We start from the raw sequence: 23,987 nt of genomic DNA, 5'->3' as shown, positions 1-23,987 counted from the left end.
TATACATGCCATTCTTGAACACAGTCTCTGCACTGACTTGTGGATTTTGTGATGTGTTTTTCTGCAGCTTGTGTGTTGCACTAACCTGGAAACTGCTTCCTACAGACCGGACAGCAGCTGCCTGGCTCCTCCACCTTGACCTCCCCCTGAGAGAGATAGAACACAAAAATAAAAATAAACGTCCAGTGCCCCACAGTCAATTAATTGTTCGGCTATGTTTGAGCAGAACGACTTGTATAACACATTTAATTCAACCAAGCAGCGACCTACGGGGCTGAAAAATGACGGCAACACAGAAGTGCCAAAAACTGCAGTTCCTCTAACGGCCACTTGAGGCTGGCTCCAGAAGCCAGTCAATTCCCATAAACCTCCATGTTAAAATGTCCAACTTTTCAGCAGAAATAAACATAATTAGCTAGCTAATATTCCCCTCCGTGACAACTGTACAGGGACGGAATTTTATATAACTCACCCGTTTACATTTTAGTAAGCCTTAAAGTTACACATAAATAAGGGCGGGCTGCTTTGAGTGACAGGCTGTCTGATTCTCAGTCAGCTCTACCCCTCGCTCCTCCACAGCATCAGCCTCTCATCCAAATAATGCTCACTTCTGGATCCAAAAAACCAAGATGGCGACGAACATAATGCTGAACTCGAGGCTTCCAAGCTGGAGTCCACAAACCCATGGGTTACATCTCGGTAGTTTTGTCCATTATTTTTACAGTCTGTGCATTCAACATGTGACTACAGTACACATTCACAACTCCCACAGTCCAAAGACATGCAGATTAACTGGTGACTCTAAATTATCCGTAGGTGTGAATGTGAGTGTGAATGGTTGTCTGTTTCTATGTGTCAGCCCTGTGATAGTCTGGCGACCTGTCCAGGGTGAACCCTGCCTCTCACCCAGTGTCAGCTGGGATAGGCTCCACCCCCCCACGACCCCCAGCAGAATAAGCAGCTACGGAAAATGAATGAATGAATCTTAAATTGTTAATAAATTAAGAACAGTGGGTCTCCAATAGCATAATCTAGCAGGTCTGTGTACTTGGACACAGTGGTGCGGTGAACTTAACATAACATCCGCATGCTAACGTGCTCACAACTAGTGTTGTGACGCTACCAAAATTGGGACCCACGGTACGGTACCAGTGAAAGTATCACAGTTCTGAGTAGTATCAGGATACCACAGCAAAAATGAGGCAGATGTGCCTTTTGTTATTTATAAAAAGATAAATCACTTTTCTATAATACATCAATGATATTCAAAAACAGCATCAATAAGTAATGAACATAGGGGGGATCAAAATAAAATAAATAAATGAAATAAAAATCAACCAGCCACCCTCCTCCCCTGACAAGTAAAGAACAGTCCCTTCATAAGTAAAGAACAGTCCGTAAAGTGCGGTGAGGTTTGTGGACCGTTACCTGCCACAAAGAGACTTTGGGCAGTCATGACACCGACGAAGTGGAAATTATTGGACCTGGAGCCAGGCTTCTCTGTCGCCAGTAAGCCGTTAATTTGCGGGGGCCATAGTGCTCCGCCATATTCCTGTCTGTGACCCCCGTTTAACCCACAACTGGCAGGATTCGCCTTCCATTTCTGCTGCTGGTTGAAATCTGTACTCACACAGTGTGCTCCTGAATGATTTCTTTTGCTTGCACAAAACTATTTTTAGTCGCAAATGCGAGTAAAATGCTCGCACCGTAGAGCTCTGTGGAAAACAAATCACTGTAGCATATAAACAAATCTAGCCTACAAGTGAAATAAATAAATAATAACTTTCACTGCTTAAAGATACTCAGTAGCTCAGCTAATACCTGAAATGTCACTGGAAAACAAACCACTGCAGCAGCATACTGAGCGCCAGGTGGCCAGCACGCGCCGTTACTGGATGGCGCATGGACACTCACCCTCCTGCGATTGGACTTTGAACTTTTCCCACAGTGGTACAAAGAGGTACCGCAGTACTACGGTACTCCAACATTATGATACTGTGCAACACTACTCAGCTACAGCTAACGTTCTGATATTTAGTTTAGCATAGCATGCTAACATTTGCAAATTAGCATTAAACTTAAAGTACAACTGAGGCTGGTGGGCATGTCATTAAAGATCTGGGCATTCACCAAATCATGAAACACACTGAAATTTGAAGAGAAGATGGAACGAGATAAAAGCTATTAAATTCTTAGAAAGCAATGAATGCACTAAATTTCCTGGTATTCCAATAGTTTTTAAAGGCATTTAAACATCTAATCAAAACCAAAAATGTAAACCTCATGGTTGTGCTGAAGGAAAAAGTTTATGGTAATTCATCCAATAGAGGAGATATTTTAGTCAGGACCAAGGCGATGGACCAAACAAACCTGCCATGTCAAGAGTCTTGCCGCTGGCATGGCTAAAAACCAACAGCTATAGTTTATAAAAAATACACAAAGATAGTACAAGTAAAACTGTGTGAATCAGCTGTGTTAAGACAATGACTAACATCAGTCCCTCACCTCCCAGAGCACTGCTGGTTGTCTTTCTAATAAATCTATTTCAGACCGAGGCCATCATGGAACAGGACCAGGTTTCAGATCCAGCATAGAGATTGGAAAATGACCAGAAATAAACAAGGCAAAAAGTGAGACATAAAAACCAAAAATAGCGAGAGACAGTGATGTCAGGACACAAAGGACACAGACAGAGGGTGCGAAGCCACCGAGGAAGAAAGGTGCAGAACATTCCAGAGTAAAGCAGGGTGTCCCGTGGTGTCCCTGTCTGAGAATAGCTGCTGTTAGCATGCAGAGTCACACGCACACACACACAGTCTGACAGCAGGCTTCAGTGCTCCCACCAACACCAGCCTCAGCTCACCCCGGAAACTTCACTCAACTATAAAATTTCTCTAACACACACGCTTCTCCTGACTGTTCACCCCGAGGACTTCTCCTCCCACTCTGCACTGCCGCCAGCCTCCCCTCAGGGATGGAGGGAGCCCACTCACTTAAAGGGTGGGAGGTCACGAACACGACCATTTTAAGTCCTTTTAAGTTAACAGACTGTGTGTGTTTATGCGTCTGTGATGTGGCAAGAGGTAGAATGATGTGAAATGTGGATTCCTGGTTGTTTCAAAGGAAAAGGCATTTGGCATTTAAAGTAAAGCGTAGTCAAATTTGTGTTGTCTACAGGCTGTGAGATCTCAGAGCTCAATTAATGTGTCTGGTACAGAGGAGGACGCACAAGAGGAGACAGTGTTTGAGAGGAACACATCACATCCTGATGGCTTTTAACACCTGATATGATAACAGAACCTCCGATACATCACCTTGAAAAGGTCCTCTGAGCCGAGCGCTGGAGGCATGATGGGAGATTTCAATTCAAAAAAAGCATTGTTCATAACTGTGAGCTGACTCATAAATAACAGAGTGCAATGTCAGTAACCAATTCTCAGCCTGTCAGGAGAGGGAACACTGTGCATTAAATGACCTTTTCATATTGGCCGGGATAAGGAGTGCTTTCACTGAGGCATAACTTAGTGCGGTCGGGGGTGGCGAGGGATTTGACAAAGCAAGAGGAAATAGTTACGCAACTCGGAGCCCTTCCACAGACACAGTGTAAAGACCTGTGTACACCACAGGTGGAACACTCGGTAGACTGTCTACTTTGTGGAGCTCAGTGTGCAATCAACCTCTCCTCTATAGTTCTGGATGTCAGCAGAATTTATTTTTATCCCCGCCTTTACACAGCCCTGGTGAGCTAGGGATATAAACTCAGCTTACTGTGTCAAGGATGAGACAGTTGACTTTTCTACTGTGACTTTTCACAACTTCATCGTCATGGAGAGAAGATCTTTTATAAATGAAGTGGAGAGCCTTCTATTTAACAAATTAGCTCACCCAAATTACTCAAAACTACATTCTCACAAGTTTTATTTTTATGTACCCAGGCTTTGAGACAAGAGGATAGATGAAAAAAAGAACAAAAAAATTCCTATAAAAAATGTAATATCTTTTGTAGTCCTTGAGAGATGTCGAGCTTTCAGCACCAAACAAACACAGATTTCATTCAGCTCTGCGTCTGATAGAAACCGAGGGGAAAGGAACGACCTGGAAGAGGGAGAAGGACCCACAGCAGCACATTTCCCATCAGAGGGAATTTTAAAATGGCAATTTGTGGCGTCCCACAGAGGCTGCCATCGTGTTGTTTTTGACAAAGGAAGTGCATGAATATTATAATAATTTTCTCCCAAACATTGTATCTTGACTGCCGCCATAGACTGTATGAAAATAACGGACGTAGCCACCATGACGTCACACACTGGTTTGTGGAAACCTGTTTCAAAGCCTTGAGTTTGGCATTTTCTGACTAGAGTTCTCAACAGGCCCAAACTGCCCGAGCCCGACTGAACCCGAGTTTTTTTTTTTTTTTTTTTTAAATGGAAGGGGGAAAAACATGATGCTCCCCCTGTACGCCTCAGCAGTCTAGCTTCCCTGGCTCAAATACAGTATCTTTAATCACTTAGAGTCAACCAATCATTCATGTCCCAAAATAATATCACCAGACAGACAGGCTTCAACGTCAGCGTGGGGGAGAGCAACCATTGCGCATCATGTAGCGCTGCGCCGCTGCATTTAATGAGCCGCAGCCGCTCTCAACACTTTTCCTGCACCTGAACGCTGACTGACTGACTGAACTTCGCTCACACTTCACTGTAGCATATCTTGTTTTAGTATTACTATTTTTTCGTCAGAACGGAATTCAGCATTCTTTATTTTTAGAATTCACATATTCTTCTTGCTTAATTATTATAGCCCTATTATCATCCCCCTTACACACACACAGCAGACAATTCTTCAACTTCAACTCGAACACTTTATTAAAAACGGTAACTAGAACCTTCAAATATCAACGGCATAACATTGAATAATGAATGGATTTGGAATAATCTTAACAGACATGCATATTTTCTTCCTCACAGGCTGCTCAGAAGTGAGAACCACGGACAGCAGCATTGTGTGTTAGTGCTGCTGTCACACCCTCACACAGTGCGCTTCTCTGACAGACACACTCCCCCCCCCCCCCCCCCCCCTCAACTGTCTGAGCCCGACTCAGCCCGCCCCAATTAATTTAATTAGTCGGCCCAAACCGACACGACCCGTCGGGCTTCGGGTCGGTTTGGGCCGACTAATTAAATTAATTCGGGCTCGGGTTGAAATTGAGAACTCTATTTCTGACTCACAGACCTGTCACTCAAAGTAGCCACGCCCTTAATTATGCATACATTTTAACCTTAATAAAATTCAAACTGGTGAGTAGTTTAAAAATTCACCCTCCGTACAGTTGTAATGAAGAGGGAAATTAGCTATAGAGACCCAAATGTTTGTTTGTACAAGGCTGTAAACATGTTTATTTCTGCTGTGAAGTTACAGTAAGCATTTAACATGGCAGTCAATGGGATTGACTCGCTTTTGGAGTCAGCCTCAAGTGGCCATTAGAGGAACTGCAGATTTTGGCACTTCCATGTTTTTTTTAAGCCCCTGAGGTTGCCACTTGGCTGCCACTCACTATTTAAAGGGTCAGTTCAGCCAAATTAAACTTCATATGTAGCCGTGCAGTTAGATTTGGTTCTGTGTTCCATGTTTTGAGACTTCTATCTCTGATCTCTTATCCAGTCTGGCTTCAGAGTGAAATAAAGGGCATGAATGTGACCTGAAATAGGGGGAACGCACTTTTCATTGGAGCATTAAATTCACTTTGATGGTGAAAAGAAAAGAAATGAATGGCAATCTTAGTATTTTCTTTCTTAACATCCTGTGATCCAAATTTCCACGAGTGCCATAATCAGGTAACAATGTTTATTTGTCTAATACTTTGGCTTATAACAAAATACCTGCAAAAGCACTGACACTCCCATCAGCCTCAGCTGTACCTGTTTTTTGTGCTAATAAGCAAATGTTACCATGTTAACATGCTCAGCTATGACAGTAACTATTAGGGCTGGGTGATATGAACAAAAATTCATATCTTGGTATTTTCAGGCTGAATGGCGATACACATATATATCAAAATGCTCCCAGTGCCTCATGCGAACAAGGAAGATCATTCGCGACCACCTCCATCCAGGACACCACCTGCTCAGCTTGCTGCCCTCTGGAAAGAGGTACAGGAGCATAAAGAGCAGAACAAACAGACTGAAAAACAGCTTCTTTCCGTGGGCTGTCAGGACACTCAATGCTCACGAGTCACTAATGCCTCCTTTTACAGACTTAAGTGCAATACCTTCTTTTATTAAGTGCAATACAATTTTTTTACTTATTGTTTTTATTATAACATGACCTGTATGCTCTTGTCTCGTTCGTCTTGTTTGTCTTGGTTGTCTCCACTTGTTTTATTTTTGCTCTTATATTTATTCCTAATGCACCTTCAGTTGTGGCACTCCCAATTTCGTTGTATAGGTGTCTGTACAATGACAATAAAGGCTATCTTGAAACTTGAATATATCTCTATGAAATGGGCTACAGGTTCAGTTGCAAGTCAAAGCCACATTTGAGATGTTACAAGCACCTAAATAAAAACAGACTGTAATCAAAATAAAATGCAAAGTCAGGGATTTATTTTCTCTGTTTGAAAATATACAGCTGCACAAATCATAAATGAAAAATTATATAAAATCAATAGCAGGGCACACAGCACTGAAGCTACAGAGGTTTAAAGGTTTGAGCACATGACACTAAACTATAACATGAGTATAAAAGTATCAAGTAGGTCTAAATCCATTGTAGTATGGTACAATTAAAAATCTTTGTTGGGAGTTAGAAAGTCGTTTTCCATCTGTTAGCCTTTCAAATGAATCTAGTGCTGGAAAATGATTTAAATCTTTTAATTTATTTAGGGTATTAATCAAAGCTATGCACACAGCATCAACAGAGAGGACGAGGGAGGGACGGAGCGAGAGACACTTTACGTCTTGTATATGAAACGTCAGTGTTGCTGCTGCATATTTTTTTAAAACACTTCTGTCGCCAGCATCCAGGCGCTGTCTCAGTGTCGCACATTAAACTACAACTACCAAGAAGCACGACGATGCGCTACGATAGACCTCACACACAACCTAGCGAAAAACGCTCGCCTGACACGATCAAGCAGCTCTGTCTCCCACACATGCAGCGCAGCGCTGTACTGCACAATATAAACGGTGTTGTCTAAATCTGTATCTTGCTTGAAAATATATCAGTATATTACACATAGTCGTTTTATCGTCCAGCCCTTGTAGCTAATGTGACATGTTAGCTCTGTCAGTGTGAGAATGTTAGCATGTTAACTTCAGCACTGCAAAAAGACATCTGGGAGAAAGTAACTTCTTCTCTCTGAGAGCAATTAGATACCACACACAATGTTAAGTTTACCAATGTCGTACCCTTCTACTCCATTTTTCTCCAAAGCAGGACCAGAGAGAAGCTGTGTTTATGTGGTGCCCAAAGTTCCTCCCGTCTCAAAATGTATTCATATTTTATGCAGAGTTTATTTTTTCTTCGCCTGCCTCTAGTTGTACTGAGCACATACATAATTGACCGCTCAGCTCACCGTCCTCTGCGAGATGACCAGCTGTTAACCACTCATACAGTACGCGTATGGCTGAGCATTATCTGGGAAATGAAAGCAGTTTTTTATTTCTGTGATGTGCTACATCACCAGTGACAATCTACTTATCCAAAACTGTATGCAAAATACTGCTGCAAAAAGTTAACTGATGACTTGTGCTTTACATATCATAGCGCCGTTAGTTTTGCAGAACAGGTTCCAGCTCTGCCAAATAATGGATACGAAACTCAATTATGCTTAACAAGGAGACCAGGTCTGAGTGTTTCATGGGAGGTAGAAGGGCATGTTTAAGGAAGAAGTGCAGGCTTGTGGGAGGGTCAGACTGTCAGGTATTGATCCACTTCAGCCAGCGCCTTGCAGAGAACATCCCACACACTCTTGAGGGAGCAGAGCATTTTCTCCCTCGCTCAGAGTAATTGAGATGTTTGTGACCAAGAGAGACGCTGCATGAACTGTACCACCCCGGGGAAGGAGTGGCAGCTGAATGGACTGATGGATTTGTCTGGGAGACTGATCGTGCACCAGTATGTGAACCTTCATCTCTCTTTAACTGTGTGTAGATGCAGTAGGTGCACACACCCCTGCAGAGGAGCAACACCTAGGACTTAAAACGCAGGTCGTAGCTATACAGCTTACTTAGCACCCGTGGTACAGTACTTTCAGTAAAGTATATGTCCACATATTTGCGTGTGGTTTTATACTGTAGACGTGAGATTATAATGCAAAATTCTCTGTGATTTCAACTCGCTTTGATCCATCAATGTTCCACCAAGAGGGCCATGATTCTGCTATTACCATTATCATCAGTACACACACAGCTGTTAGCTCAGTTCAGTGGCTCTCAACCATGCAGTAAGGATGGCCACACAGGGTTGTGAGATAAATTTAAGGGCTTTCAGGAGAGTTACCAACGTAGGAAATAAAAATATTCGCTCTAATCTCTGTTTTTCTCCAATTTAATACTTGGTAGTTTAAAAATGAACCAACTGAGTCATTCTGATCAGGGGAACTCACGCTTCAATTAATTTGCCCACAACTCACAGGCATCGCTCTGTATTGTAGGGTTGGATGTAGACAATGCTTCGTATTAAGGGATTATAAACAAAATAGTGTTGGGATCTATAGGCCTCATTGGGTACAAAACCCAGCCTTCATTGTTTGAAAGACTCACACACAACTAGGGTTGGGTACCGTTCATAATTGAACCGATACGGTACTGGTATCTGGAATTTGGTACCAGTACCAAATGGTACCTTATTTCGGTACTTTTTAACCCTATGGGCCCTAGGCGTTTTTGGGGTATTTTTACTGCCTTTACTTCTAAGCTCATATCACAGTCATTATAAAGGCTACATACACATGCTATATCTTGTTTTTTTTCAGGACAATCTGGGCTTACCAGATTTGCCATCATTTCATGTTCTTCTATGTGCCTGTATTTTATATTAATTTTTATATCAATGAAAAAAACAAATCTGTGTTACTAAATTCTTACATTTTTACATGTATCTCAGCATAGCAAGTTGGAAAATGACATATTCTGCCATATATGAAGAGGGGAGACTCTCTGGAATCTGGCAATATAAGGACCATGATGCTGGGACATTCTGTCACTTCACAGCTGTCCAAAACATGTGGTTTGTGCCAGGCGGACATGATTGCCAGTATTTTTTCATTATTGCAAGAAATTCCATTGACTCAAGTCAAAAATGTGTTTTATCTGAAAGAAACATGAAATATTTACACCTAAGATCATAGAAAAATAGTCAACCAAGTGCAATGATGTCCTCCAAGATAATATTTGTTTTTCAGTTTCAGTTATATATTGGGGAGACATTTTGGGCATTGGTGGGGGGGCACGTGTCCCCCTCAATGTATATGGTGACTACGGCCCTGTCAGCATGCATTAGGCTGCAGTTGTCTGGGGGCGCAAAGGTGAAGTGGCTGGTCTTGTCATACAAAGTTTGATGGAGTGTCAACTGGACAATATGGAGATATTTGCATCTTGAAAGCCAGACTACAAATGTGGATAGACAGGGAGAAACACACGCAAGCCTAAGACGTGGTAAGATACGATATTCCTCACTATATGAAGTGACTGACAACAACAACAGAATTCTGCTGTTTCCACTGATATGCGTGGCTTCTCACTATGACGCACGGTCACGGAGAAAATCCACAGAGAAGAACGGGTGTGAATTTGGACACGCTATGCGTTGTTTGGGCCCATAGTCTAAACTTCTCAGTTTCAACATTTTATTGAGAACATTTAGGAACAGTGCTGCACGTTAACTTTTGTCTGCACACTGTTTTTGTCGCCATTGTTGCTGAGTCTGAGGTGCGAGTCATGCGCTCTCGCTCCGCCTCCACCTCAGGTACTGAAATTTGGCACCGTTTCATTTTAAGTGAATTGGTACTCGGTAGTACCGACGTGAATCGATACCAAGTACAAAAAGTACCGAGTTTCGGTACCCAACCCTACAGACAACAGACAAAACTCAGCACATAACCAATAAGATTAGTCAGGTGCTCATCACTAGAAATCACAGCATAACTGTTTTCATTTGTAAGGCCAAGATATCCAAGGTTCTTAGATACTGAATACTTCCTTATACCAGGTACACACTACATGATATCAGCCCGATTACAGCCTAATGCAGCATCATACGGTGTCTGCTCGGATCGTGAACGACAATGAGAGTCATATGCGATAATCCATCGTTTCATCTCATGTAGTGTGTCATAGCAGACGACAACTGATGCCACATCTGGGAGCCTCACGAAAGTCTAGCATGTTTGATTTTCACGACTGCTCCGGTCACAGCCGTCACTCTGACCGTCAGAATTCTTCTGACTTTACTCTCAGAAGTCTGACTTTAAACTCAAAACTCAAATACATTTTTCACATGTGGCCCTAATCCACTTTTGCAAAAATGAACACTACACTAGACAGATGAGAATAAAGATAGATCGACTTTAAAAGTTTCTCTTAATTACTCTGATGACTGGTTCCCAGTGCCACGCATCGAACCACTGTAACGAACTGCAACACAAAGTTAGAGACCCTCCTCTGAGGGACTTACAAAGTTCTACTTAGAATTAGTATCAGTGAATGTTTTAAATAGCCTATACATTAGTCTTTGCATCTGTGTGTGATGTGTTTTGGTTACTGAACTGCCTTGTTGTGGTATGATAGTGGTACAGTATATGTTAAGGATGCACCGATTCATCAGTCAACATCACTATTGGCTGATCTTCGCCATGTTGACTGTATCAGCCCATCAGCAAATAAGGTAACATTCACTCATGGCAGTGGCCGATATTGTTCTGTTGTCTCACCTCAATTTTGAGTAGGCTATAAAGTAGGGCTCAAGAGTAACAGCATCTTGTCGTCCCGGGGCCAATAGAAACCGTGGTTGGGACAAACAGAAATCACCCCAGTGACGCCATTGGGAACAAAAGGACGCAGTAAACTCCAGTGTTAATTTTGACAGCTATTTTAGATTTCGTCTTAGTCTTCATCATTTTTATCCTTCATTGTTTTAATCTAGTTTTAGTCGACAATGACAAAAATTCATGACCTTTCAGTCAACCTTTAGTAGTTACGTATTCTATATATTTTCTTATCTTTAAATTAAGCCAGTGAAATTAGAGTCAAAGTGACAGGTTGTATAAATATTTGATTTAAACTTTTTTTTCTGCAACTACAAATAATTTCTCAACACTTACAAATGTGTTTTTTCCAGCAGTGTTTGACAGGTTCAAGGACTGATGTACGAGCACACGCTTACTGATCATCATTTGAAAAAGCTCAACATCTCTCTATTGATGCTCTCACAAACTCTGACACCACAAATAACTAATCTGACAACTAGGATCTGTACCCAGGTTCACTGTAAACTCTGACTGTTAAAAAGAAGAAAAACATCTTCTGTGACATGTTAGCTGGAGATTGAAACTCATGTCATCTCAGAGAGTTGGTGATTCAACACTCTGCTGAGCTCAGACTGTTTACTGATTACAGATAACTGAGCGTCCTACCTGCCTGTCAAACACCATCAAACCATAAACCTTTTCGAGAGTGGAGTCCTGAGCTGCAACTACCAAACTCTACAAATCCATTCAGCAGCTCCACCATCCACAGTCAGCGACACATGGCTGATTATTTACTGCTGAATGACAGCTCACAACTGACGCTGGACCGGTGTGAGTGTTGATGCTGGCTAGTGAAACATCCTGGCACAGACTATTTACTGGAGCCTGTTGCTCGTGCGGCATTTGAAGATAGTTACAAGCACGTCTTGTCTCATCAAAGAAAATGAAACATAGATTTCATCTTGGTTTTTATTATCAAGATCTTCTTTTATCTCATCATAGACTCATTTTCGTCATGAAAAAAGGTCTTTCGTCAACAAAATTAACACTGGTAAACTCACTATTGACGTGTCTGGGGAGGCACCCAAGTTTTTCCTCCGGTAATTCTACATTGTGAGCAACAAATCTGTGTTGATGTTGACAGGAGGAGAGCTAGTTAAGGTTAGCTGTTAGCAGCCCGTGCCCGGAACTAATAGTTTATTGAGGTTGCAGTGAGTTACATTGTGATGCCTTCAAGCGCTATTCAGTAAAAATTGGTGAAGATATATTATAACTGTTATCATGATGCGTACTAGGGTTGGGTCATTCTCGGTAATACCAATTTGGTGCGGTACTCCGTCTTGGACCGGGTTTTATTTTTTGAGACCGACTGGACCGCATACTCGGGCAGAACGTACGCGGAGCGGACGCCACGGAGGTCCGCCCAGTAAAAGTGGACGTTCGCAAGCCCTGTGCACGCAAAGCACGACCACGCGGACTCCGCTCCGCGCACCAGTGTCACACAAAAGACTGTTCGGCATGTATTTTTCACATTGCGGGGATTTTTCACGGACATTTTTACACAGAATCCGCTCCGCTTATAGTACGCCCGAGTCTGTGAGCACCTGTGTCTGCCTCTTCACCAAGCGCACAGCAAGCAGGAGAGAGAGGGGGTTGGGGCGGGGACTGAGCTCGGAGGTGCGAGTGCGAACAGGGATTCGATAATGGCGGACAATTTAGTCTCGACAAAATCAAAGAATGTGCCACTATGGCAACACTTTGGCTTTGAGCCAGACGAAGGAGGCAACCCTTGTTTGCATTGGTTGAGTAAGCTGCAAAATTTATTTGTAAGGAATAAAAGAAACAACTTGTTACTGTCACTCTGTTGTCCTAAGGTCGTTTTTTATTTTAAATGAGTCAAGTGCGCCCCCAAGTGGCGAAAATCCGGTATTACCGACTTGATGCGATTTTTTACAAAAACCAGACTTTTTTTTTTTCCTGACACCGACCCAACCCTAATGCGTACAAAAACATGCTTTTGTAAAATTTTGTTCTTGGTGAGAATTTAAATAAATACAGTTATTTGATGAGGAATTAGTTTATGTTTTCACAGCAATATAAAATAGATATTAGAGAGAAAATTATGACATACACAGTAAAAAAGCTTTTGAAGCGGTTCATGTGAAAGGTTGCATTTAAGGTTGTTTCATAAATACTAATGATTGATTTTGTGCTCATTCAAAGGTAGTGTCATGAAGGGCTGACTTATTTTAAAACAGTTTAGTTATTTTTATATTAAAGATTTCATTGTTTCACTGGCAAAAAAGGGGGAATAAATAACAACAAAGACAAAATAAACAACCAAAGAATTTTACAATTGGTGCATCTCTAGTTGAGATACTAACTGAACATCAGCTAACTGCTGCTAGCTCAAACAAACTAAATTAACTTACTACTACTACGACATAATTAATCAGCTAATAGAGATTTTGTTATAAAGTTCCTACTGAGGCAGCTACCCCTCTGATATCTGTGGGTGTACGGGGCCATGGAGAGCAGTGATGGTATTATGAGAGCAACTGGTATTAATGATAAAAACAGACACTCTCATTCAATTAGTACAAATGCACAACCGGACAGACGTCAGTGTGTGTGTGTCTCACCTCGTCACAGTCGAGTGGCGGGCATCTTAACTGGCACAGTTTTTCCCCGTTCACACAGCGACATGACAGGCAGCCCTCCTCCCACTCTGATCCTGCCTGGCTCACACAAACACACAAAAACACACGCACAAAATTTACATATTCACTCGCCAGACTTTTGAAATACAGGTAATATGCGCACTCACATTACTGCGTGACAGTCAGTGCAGCTTTGATGAAGTGCAACTGGTCACAGCTCAGGACTGATTTCTTCAGTGAATACACTAAAGCTGTGGCTGCACCCTCGTGAATAATTTAGGTTATGATGCTGTAATAATTACAACACATAATTCAGACTACATTAGATTATTTTCTTTATGTGTGCTGCTGTGGAAGTCACTAACCCGCACAACGGCACCAACTTGAGAGTGCCTCTGTGCTCACACTGAGCCATTTGGCGTAATAGTCATGAGGTAGTTAATTAGAAAACCATAGAGGGTCTTTATATGGACATTAGTCATCACCAGCTGACAGAGAGAGAGACAGAGCAGACAGACAGAAAGACAGAGACAGAAAGGAAGAATGACTGAGAGGACTGAGGGAGAATGGGAATGAAAAGAAAACAGATGGAGTTGTAAGAGACTGAACGTGAGTCCTGCACTGAAAGCAGGATGAGTGAGAGATAAAGCAGAGGTATGAGGGAGGAAAGAAAGGAACAAAGAGAGAATGAAAGACAGAAAGTCCTGAAGAAGAAAGATCAAGGGGGGGGGGGGTGACCTCTTGTCAGAGTATGATTAATTCTTATTATCCTATAATATCCCCTCCTTCATAAATAATTCCTGGCAGGCTTGCCCAGTTGCGGTCCCAGTGCTGGCTTTCTACGGCACTTCCTGCATAATTGATGAGGCTGAGGATTGGAGAGGCACTGTGGTGTAATGTGGCCCGCAGGGCATGTCACTCATCTTCTAATGGGCCCTTCTTTATGAGTAAATAACACAATGGGAGTGAATTGGAGGGAACGTAAACACCACGCTGACATTAAGGTTCAGATGCACGACACAATGAGGCAGGCACAATGGGTACATGCTGCCGAGTTAGCCGGGCAGCAGCTGTCTGTTTATTTTGGGTGTGAGCCAGTGCGTGTGTGTGTGTACCTCTCGCAGGATGCCCTGGTCATGGCAGGGGCAGAGGGCGGCGATGACACACACACCCCCGGTGTCGCGGTAAAGCCCCTCCTGACACACGCAGCCCTCAGCGGAGCGGCTGCAGTTGACGGGGGAGGAAGAGTAAATGTCCTCGCAGCTTCTCTCGCACAGCGGGACCTCCTCCGAAGCACTCCTCCTCCACTGCTCCCCATCAGGACACGCTGCAGAGGAGGTGGAGAGGTGGGAGAAAATAGAAAGTGGAGGGAAGATGGTAGGATGTGGCCAGAAAATTGAAAAAGTGGAGAGAATTTAAAGATCAACTGGGGGGGAAAAAAGGAGGACGGGAATCAACAGGGTGTGCAGAAATGACTGCATTTGAAGGTGCAGAAGCTCTCAGCATGACACTTTAAAACATTTGTTCAATGTTTCTCTCTCTTGCTGTGGCATAAGATATTTATCATTTCTACAACATTTTAAAACCACTGTAAATAACACGTAACACCAGTTGACCACTCGCTAAACTTTGGTTGCCTGCAAGTAAAGAGTCCACGTGGAGACTAAAAGAAAAAGAGCCCGCTGACCAAAATGCAGTCTTGACACCCATCAGCCATCATCTGACGACAGTTTAGCTTCTCTTAACTTTTGTCTGATTTATCTTCATTTATATGCAGATATCTGTTTATGGAGATTAGCCAACATGTTGTCTGGACGTGTCTCAAGCTGCCAATTGAACTGTAAACAATGAGTGGCACACGCACAAGGGGTCTTCACCCAGATATCAGCTGGCTACTCCAGATTGGACGGGACTGGTAGACCGCTCCAGATCTGCTCAGATTGTGGGTCAAAGTTATAAAGCTGCATATACTAAAAGAATGTAGTCTCTGGCGGGTAACATCACGAGACCCCTCACACACTTTATTTGAAGCATATCAGCCTTTGTCATCCCACAGAAAATTTTGAGTCTCTCAGGCTCGATTGAGCAGGTTGAAGAAGTATTTTGTTCCTCTGAGTCCAAAGATGAATGTGAAAGGAACAACTAATTTACTGCACTGCATCCACTTTATGTAATGTCTGATGTGATTTATACTGTTTGTACTATGGTTTTGTTGTTTGGTGTATTTTTGTGTTAAAACAGCTGACGTCCTAAGATGCAAGACAGATTTCAGACTTTTTCCTGATTAAGTGAAATAACATGATATATTGGCTATTGTCTCCAGAAGCTGTATCTTTGTCAGACTATAACCAATGAATTCTGACATTGTACTAGAACAAACAAGCTTCAGAACAATACTATGTCTTTACTCTTCAATGCTGACTTTTTGCTTGGGATATGTAGTTTTTTGACCACAGTCTTTTAGCATTAGCTCAGGTATGAAGACATTGGTGATGTGTGGGTCGACCCACAGCCCGTGGGTCCCGTCGGTAGTGATGGCCAAATGAAGCCTCATGAATCATTTTCCTTATTTTCTGAGCCCACTAGATGGCGCTCATGGTTTAAAGAGAGAGGCGCAAAGAATGGCAATTCAGTGTGCTTTCAACCTTTTGTTGAACAAAAAGTGCCATCTAGTGGGCTCAGAAAATAAAGAAAATGCTTCATGAGGCTTCATTTGGCCATCACTACAGAAGGTCAAGTGGTTCGGATAAGCTTGTTAGAACATATTGCAGGTTCGGGCAGGCGCGTCATGAAGTGACAAAGCACCATTCTGAGTAAGTCATTATAACCTAAAGAAACATTCTCGTCCCCTCTCTCTGTCTCTGTCTCTCTCGCACAACAGGACGCTTTATTACCTGCACTGCCGCGTTCAGGCTTTCCGTTATTTGGCTTTTGACCAGGAAAATATGTTGAAGTCAAACAGATTTAAATCTTTCCTGACATAAAAACCAGGAAAAATATTTCCCTCTGCAAATACGTAGGCTTAACATCACGTCGCAACAAGAAGTTAGTGCCTCTCAGTCCATGCTGGATCTGTTAAATATGCACTTCTGTAATATCACATATTCAAAAAACTATCAATCAGCTGTGCACTCATGTAAACAAACCACATGGTTATCAGCTGTGCGCTCATGTAAACAAACCACATGGTTAAAGGGCTGTACCCAAATATTCGGATATTTGAATATTCGTTTCTATGGGTAGGTATTCGTTATGAAAATTTGGTATTCGATATTCGTTTTTTTATTTACTTATTTTTTATTTATCTTTTTTTTTTTTTACATTTTTTTTGGTGCTAAATGTAGTCTTTTTGTTGTTGGTAAATGTAGGTTATCAATAAAAATCAAAACTTTTAAATTGCATTGTTAAAAATGTGAAAATATAGTATAGCCTACCAACGGAGCTTGTGTGCACGGCCCGCTTGAGCACATCCGTCTGAGGCTGTGGATCAATGCCAAGTTTTACCACTTTATCACTATTCCCTCTAACTTGTAGCTGTTTTTTCGTTGGCCATGTCGTCGAGCTGATTTGCTGTCTCTGTCAAGTAGATGTCTTGTTAGTCACTCTCTCTACATCAGGAAACGGCACTTCAAAATAAAAACTCTGTGCCGGATTCACTGTACTCTGTAAAATAAAGCATTCCTGAGTCACTTGCGGTCTATTCAGAAAGGACTCATGACCCACATTTGGACCATGACCCACCAGTTGAAAAGACTGACTTAAAAGATGGGTAAGTACTGGCTGTCCTTCTGTCATTATTACTTTTTAAAAGAGAAAACATGTTTTATATTATGATATTTAATGGAAATGACTGATAACATACCCAACAGCAGGTCATTACCAGACACATTCAGCCCCAGTTTGCTAGTTTGGTGTTCGGGTCATTGATTAATCCATATGTTTACAGGTTGGCGGGGCGGATTAGCTCTCATAGCACAAATCAGCATCGTGTGTCATGAGTCAGTGAGTCATCTTAATTGGCTTGAAAGTAGTGATGGCCAAATGAAGCCTTGTGAAGCATTTTATTTTCTGAGCCCACTAGATGGCGCTCATGGTTCAAAGAGAGAGGCTCAAAGAATGGCAATTCAGTGTGCTTTCAACCTTTTGTTGAACAAAAAGCGCCATCTAGTGGGCTCAGAAAATAAAGAAAATGCTTCATGAGGCTTCATTTGGCCATCACTACTTGAAAGCTTTAATAAAATCTGCAAGCATCAGGTGTCATTTCAGTGGGAGAAACTGATGGTCACTGATTGATTAGAGACTAGAATCCTGCTTTTGTCCATCTCTGTGTGAAATCAAGGACCCATTGCTCCTAAAATATACTGGGATTTCGATGGTGAACCTGCTACCGTTATTGTTGCAACTGCATATGTGCTGTGAGAGAATGGGAAATTTGACAATCATAGCAACAGTAATTAAAAGGAACAGCACTCAGCAAACTGTAAATTTACACCCTATTTGCTTTTACAAGAAGCTCGAGGTTCTACACCGCCATAAACAGAGATTTATTGATCACTGTTTTTGAATAGAAAGAGATAGAGAAATTATGTCGACTTTAGGTTCTTTAATAAAAGACTAAATCAACATATCTGTGGTTTCTTTTTATTCACGTACGAGAGAGAACTCTTACATCAAATCTCACTGTCTAAATGAGCAGTCTGAGTTTTTACCTGTCTTTTATAATGAGTGACAAATGACTCTTGCATAACCCGTGGGAGCAGCTTGGCTTCCACATAATTATACAAACACAGTCTAAGACTAGTTTTAATTGGCACTGCACACACATGGATTTTCCAATCTATCAAGTTCGGGGTTTGAGATAACAAGCGTGCATATCTGCTCTCGGTTCTCTCACATCAAAGCGCACACACTTCTTTTCATATGAAAAGAGCTCGGTAAGATTCTAGTGAGGTGTAATGACTTTTTTTTGGATTGACTGTTTCAATATTAACAATTTTTCATACAATAAAACATCCTCTCTCTCCGTCTTTCTCCCTCACCGCAGTCAGGGGCCATGCAGGTCATTGTGCGGTGCTCGGGGCCCTCACATGGAGCCCCTCCGTACAGGCTGGGCTGCAGGATGGTTCTCGTGGAGCTCTGTTGCCCTGTACCACAGCTTGCAGAGCACAGACTCCACTGGGACCAGCTGGACCACTCACAGTCCACTGCAGGAAAAGAAGAATATAAATACCATCAGGTTAGAGTTAGTCTGACATTCATTTACCTGCAGCAGCAGAGCAGCATATAGAAAATATTTGTCATCTGAGCACTACACCTCGGCTCGCCCATATAAACTACAATTACAGATATTATGGTCACACCGCTTTTTATTAAAGCCATTTGTTAACGGCAACATCTACTGAAATAATGCTGAAATAGGCGACAAAACAAAAACCCAATGTCAACATGCACAAATTTGTTTTCAATAATGTGTACATTTCTAGACAAAGTCTCACCACAGACAGCTTGTTATGTGTTTAGATATATTGTCAGAGATCTCTTGGAAAAAATGGAGCATTAAGGAAAAGGCAAGTTAAAGAGCACACACACCAAAACCAAATGTGTTTGAATTAATGCATCTCTTTGAAAGCAACAGACACTGTTGCAGGTTAAAGGAATATTATAGTTATTGTCAACTTGGATGTTTTCCTCATACTGTTTTATCCATTATGACTTTTGGTCATGATAACATTTATTCATCACCTCCTTCGCAGAGTTTTGGGAGACACAGACTTTGGCTAATAAAAGTGAGCTTTCATTTAACAGAAATGAACCTAAAACAATGCAATCCCTACGACTGCTGTTGACAACTGCAAAGTATTTTGGATTTTCTTCCTGGTCAACTTGCAGGCAGATTTCTTGCTGTATTCATCAGTGCACAGCAGTTTGTATTCACATGAGAATGTGCATCACTTTTGATTTAGCTTGTGCTCATACTAGAGAAGGAGTAGCACATGTGAGAAGATGGTTCATGTCTGCAAGTTTCCCAATTGCAAAATTAAGCACATACTTGGGCTGAAACGATTCCTCGAGCGACTCAAATAATTTTATTACTAAAAAGGCTCGAGGCTTACGTTACTTCCGCTGTAGAGCTTTAAATTAATAGTCAATCTGTCTGACATTTTATAATGAGGACTGAAATATCACCGCTATGATGGTTTGCAGGTTGGCCTACGTGTGATGAATAAGTGGCATAGGTGCTACCAATAGTCACAGCCGTGTATAAAGCCAGCTTTTCCTGGGAAAAACAGCTGTAACTTTTATAGACGCTACCGCGCTACTCGGTCAGTTAATAAACTTCACTATTGAGAAGCTATTTGACTCAGAAAGTAGCGGCGTTACCACCACGCTACTGAGAATGCTGTTAAATTCATAACGTCGCTTCTTGTAGTGAGCTACTGGCCAACACTGATTATTTCTGACAGCATGAGTGCCAGTGAAACTAGTCATTTGCTTGACTCTCACGCTGACTACCTGAGAGTTGACAGCTCTGACTTTCAAAAAAGGAAACAAACGTGTTGCTCATTTCTCTCATTTCAGAGACGTTTCTTATTTTCTCTTTTATATATTACTACTGTTCTTAAATAAAGCTAAAAGTAACTTAATTAAAACACGCAGTATTTCTTATCAGATTACTCGATTAAACGGCAGAATAATTGATAGAATACTCGATTACTAAGAGAATCTGTAGCTGTAGCCCCAGCACATACTGTTATCATTTTTAATAGAATGCCACTATACAATAAGAGACTAACTGCTCCATGACTGTTATCCTGTTCACTACAGCAGCCACAAGGATTACCAGGGGACTAACTTCCTGTGTTAACTTTCAGTCGGACTCAGAGATAAGTGTTTGAGATTATATTTGTTGGTTTATTGGTTTTGTTTTCATCTCGTGAGTCTGTGTGTCATCAAGGCGAATTGTGGTTCTGGCAGTCTGAGTGGGCGGAAGTTCGCTGCATAGATCAGCCTCTCATTGGGCGGAACGAGACACCCGCTGAAGTCCTGCCCTACCACCTCCGGTTGTGTAGCAGTTTTCAACACGTCCTTTACTAACTTTTACAGTGTTTGATTTTGGGGGGATATAGCCATTTTTCTGCCATGGTTCGCGTCCTGTAGGCGATATTTTTGTGGGCGTGTTACACCAAAACCTGTTTCCCCCCGGCAATATTTTTGCAAGCGCACCATTGCTGGCACCGCCAAAAACGATTGTGATTGGTTAAAAGAAATACAAGCAGCCGGGGTGTTTTTTTCTCCAATCTTAAAGCGAGAGTCGGCCCAGCCAGACCTTTCTTTTCTTGAGAAAGGTCTGGTGAGCAAGACTATGGTTCTGGTGACACTATTTTGCTAGATGTTGATGTCTACCCTTGGTCAGAATTTGTCAACATAATGACGTTGCAAGCCTGCAAGATGCCATGACAAAACCTTACAGGTGTGCAGTTGAGATCAAAATGAAGGCTGAGTTTAAAGAAGGGTGTGGTCTGAGCAAGAGGGCCGGGAGTAGGAAGGTCGGAAGTAGGGAATGGTCCATTGGTGCCTCCACTATACGCCCCTGGTCACTGTAACTTGCAGATCGCCGTATTATTGCAGGAGTGATTCCATCCGTTTTTGTTATTTTTTGTAATATCATTAAGTGTATCTGGTGTGTTACTGTGTTATTTGTACACTGATCAGTAATGATTGTTTTAGCCAGCTGTGTGCCATCACTAATTAGCACATGAACTGTTATTTTCGAATATTTAAACCTCTGGCCCACTGTACCTTTTCAGCCTGAGCACCGAGTGAGAATCAGCTTTAATAAAAGATCCATGTTCATATTTTTACCAGCTGATTGTGCTGTCATTACCAGAGGCACCTATTGTTTTTCTGACAACATGATTTCTGTTAAATGGGAGTTCTATTGAAAGCTGTAGGAGGCAACACTCCCTGAACACTCCAATCAACGCTGTTCTTGACAGAGTGTGCGCCTTCCAGATAATCCACTATGGAGGTGCTGAGTCAAATATTATCATGATCAATAGTTATTAAAATATGAGAATAACTCACAGGTGGACAAATACCCAGACTTTCCTTTAAACTCTATTTAACACTGCTCTCTGGGAAAAGGGAATTCACTTCGACCAAATCCAGAGGAGAGGCAGCAGGAGGAGGATAAAAGGCACTGCTGATCAAACAATGACAGATTGAAACCCAGGTCAAATCACAGAGCTCTTCGCACATTCAATTCTCTTAAGAGGATATGATTGGTTGCACTTTGTGACACTCCGCTCCCCTTTATCTTTCATCTTTCTCCCCTTGCTGGTTCAAGATCGTATCGCGTGTTTACGAAACAAAACCCAGTAATGGCCTTTGTGGGCTATGATTGATGTGGCTGTCGCGCAATTATTTGAGCCAACTGTTGCAGCAGCTGTTACTAACTATAGATAGGTTGACATATCTATCATGGGCCTGACAGTTCAACTAAAGATTGTTGTTGCTGGTGTTTCCAGTGCTACAAGAGAGGGGCCTTATGAAGTGAAAGAAACGTGCTTGATGAGGACAGCTGTGACAGAGCATCACTCACCATCACACCGCTCGGTGGTACAGTTGAACACTCCTCCTTGGCACACACTGGAGAGAGAAGAATCAGGTGAATGAGATGATATGAGGGGAAAACAACAACAGTGACATTACAGAACACTTAGATATTAAAGCAATCATCATGTCACACAGCTGAGCCCATCGGAGTATAATAAATGAGCATCAAAACCGCTATGAGGAAGTTGAGATGACTTACGACATGTCTGCTTCATGCCAGACTATCTATTACAGCTCATATCATCGTAACAAGCTGGACTGTTGTTGACTGTATAGTTTGACTGAGACAATGAAATCAAACTCTGACGATGCTCCAAAACATTAACTCAGAGATGATATTATGCTACGTTTATCATGAATAAATCAGACCATGGTAAACCTGACAGTGGTACCGCTTGAGGCAGTGTTTCTTGAAGACAAACAACACCTCCCAGAAACCTCTGTGCATGTGGCTGCAAAGACAGTTTGTTAGGTCTCGCCTTAGGTTGAGGGCTTTTGCTATTATAAGTGCGTAGGCAACTGGACTTGCTTGAGTTGTTTGAAGATGTTCCGCCTCTCATCCAAGAAGCTTCTTCAGTTCTTCTAAATTGATTGGCAACATGTAGGTGAAGATTCTCAGTCATCCAGGTCATGGTAATCATAAGTGCTATATCGTAGGCAACTGGACTTGCTTGAGTTGTTTGAAGACGTTTCACCTCGGCTTGTGGCGAACTGTCTTCAAGAAACTCAATCTTCACTGACACCTTTCACTATTATTACTAATACATCTCTGAAGAAATACTTGAAGCTAAAATAAAGACTGGAGGTCAGGATAGACAGGTGCACAAAGCGTCTGACTTTGAGGCTGCAGTTTGAATCCCATCTTCTACCGACAGTAGTGTTGATTTTCTTATGACCACAGTCTTCCCCTAACATTAACAAAGTAGTTTTAGTTGTCTGAACTTCACTAAAGTCAATCGCAGTGGTGGAAGATCAGAAAACTGATATCTCATATTAGTTGTTTTTGGATCTTACATAATGTACTAATGACACTAAAGTCTTAACAATGATTATTATGATAATGATATTTGTTACTGAGATTGAATGTCAAACATGGGACTTTGAGGGCCTGTCCCAATACCCACACTTCCCTTAGAAATACCCACTTGCACTTGGTTGTGCGCGTTCACATTTAGGCTAGTGGTGTCCCAAAACAGAATTGAGGTAGTGGAAGTGGTTTCCAACACTTAAAACCCGCCCTAGATTCCAAGGGAGCCCCGACCCACACTTATAACGAAGTGGAAGATGGAATTTCCCAGAACACCTTGCGAAGTCAGCAACTTCGGCATGTTTTGGAAAACAATTTGTTCCTGTACAATTGGAATGTAGGCTATACAAACAACAGATGGTTGGACTAGTTGCTCATCAGCAACTGGGTTGAACACAGCGTCAAAATGTTTAAACAAATCGACTTACCCGAACAAAACCGATCAGAACTAGAAGACATCGTAGGAGCCGGCATTTTCAAACCTGAATGGTTACCGGTATCTTGCGTCGCTACTACGCGTGACATATGCCTGCACGTCTACTATGCCTGTATGCACGTCGGCCACACTGATTTGCATGAAGTGATGTCCCATTTCTTAGGGAAAGTTCTCCACCCTAACATTTCTCACTTCCCTCATCAAGGGTTATCTCGCAAATGAGGGCACTCAATACCAAGTGGAAGATTTAAGGGTTAGAAATGGGACAGGCCCTGAATGTTC

At 42.0% G+C, this 23,987-nt stretch overlaps 1 protein-coding gene across 1 annotated transcript in view; it reads right to left on the bottom strand.

The window, feature by feature from the left end:
- Positions 1-23,987, bottom strand: part of sspo (SCO-spondin) — a 104,017-nt gene that overhangs the window by 10,902 nt on the left and 69,128 nt on the right. The window contains exons 111-115 of the mRNA XM_078162982.1: positions 22,229-22,275; positions 18,666-18,830; positions 14,742-14,953; positions 13,609-13,704; positions 86-146 (exon numbers count right to left, since the gene is read on the bottom strand). Of these exons, the coding sequence (XP_078019108.1) occupies positions 86-146; positions 13,609-13,704; positions 14,742-14,953; positions 18,666-18,830; positions 22,229-22,275 (581 nt within the window). The remainder of the gene's footprint in view (positions 1-85; positions 147-13,608; positions 13,705-14,741; positions 14,954-18,665; positions 18,831-22,228; positions 22,276-23,987) is intronic.

The sequence above is a fragment of the Epinephelus lanceolatus genome, chromosome 20 (genome assembly GCF_041903045.1).
Source record: "Epinephelus lanceolatus isolate andai-2023 chromosome 20, ASM4190304v1, whole genome shotgun sequence".
NCBI classification, from domain to species: domain Eukaryota; kingdom Metazoa; phylum Chordata; class Actinopteri; order Perciformes; family Serranidae; genus Epinephelus; species Epinephelus lanceolatus.
Note: the sequence above shows the minus strand (reverse complement) of the source record. Positions and strands in the feature narration are given on the sequence as shown.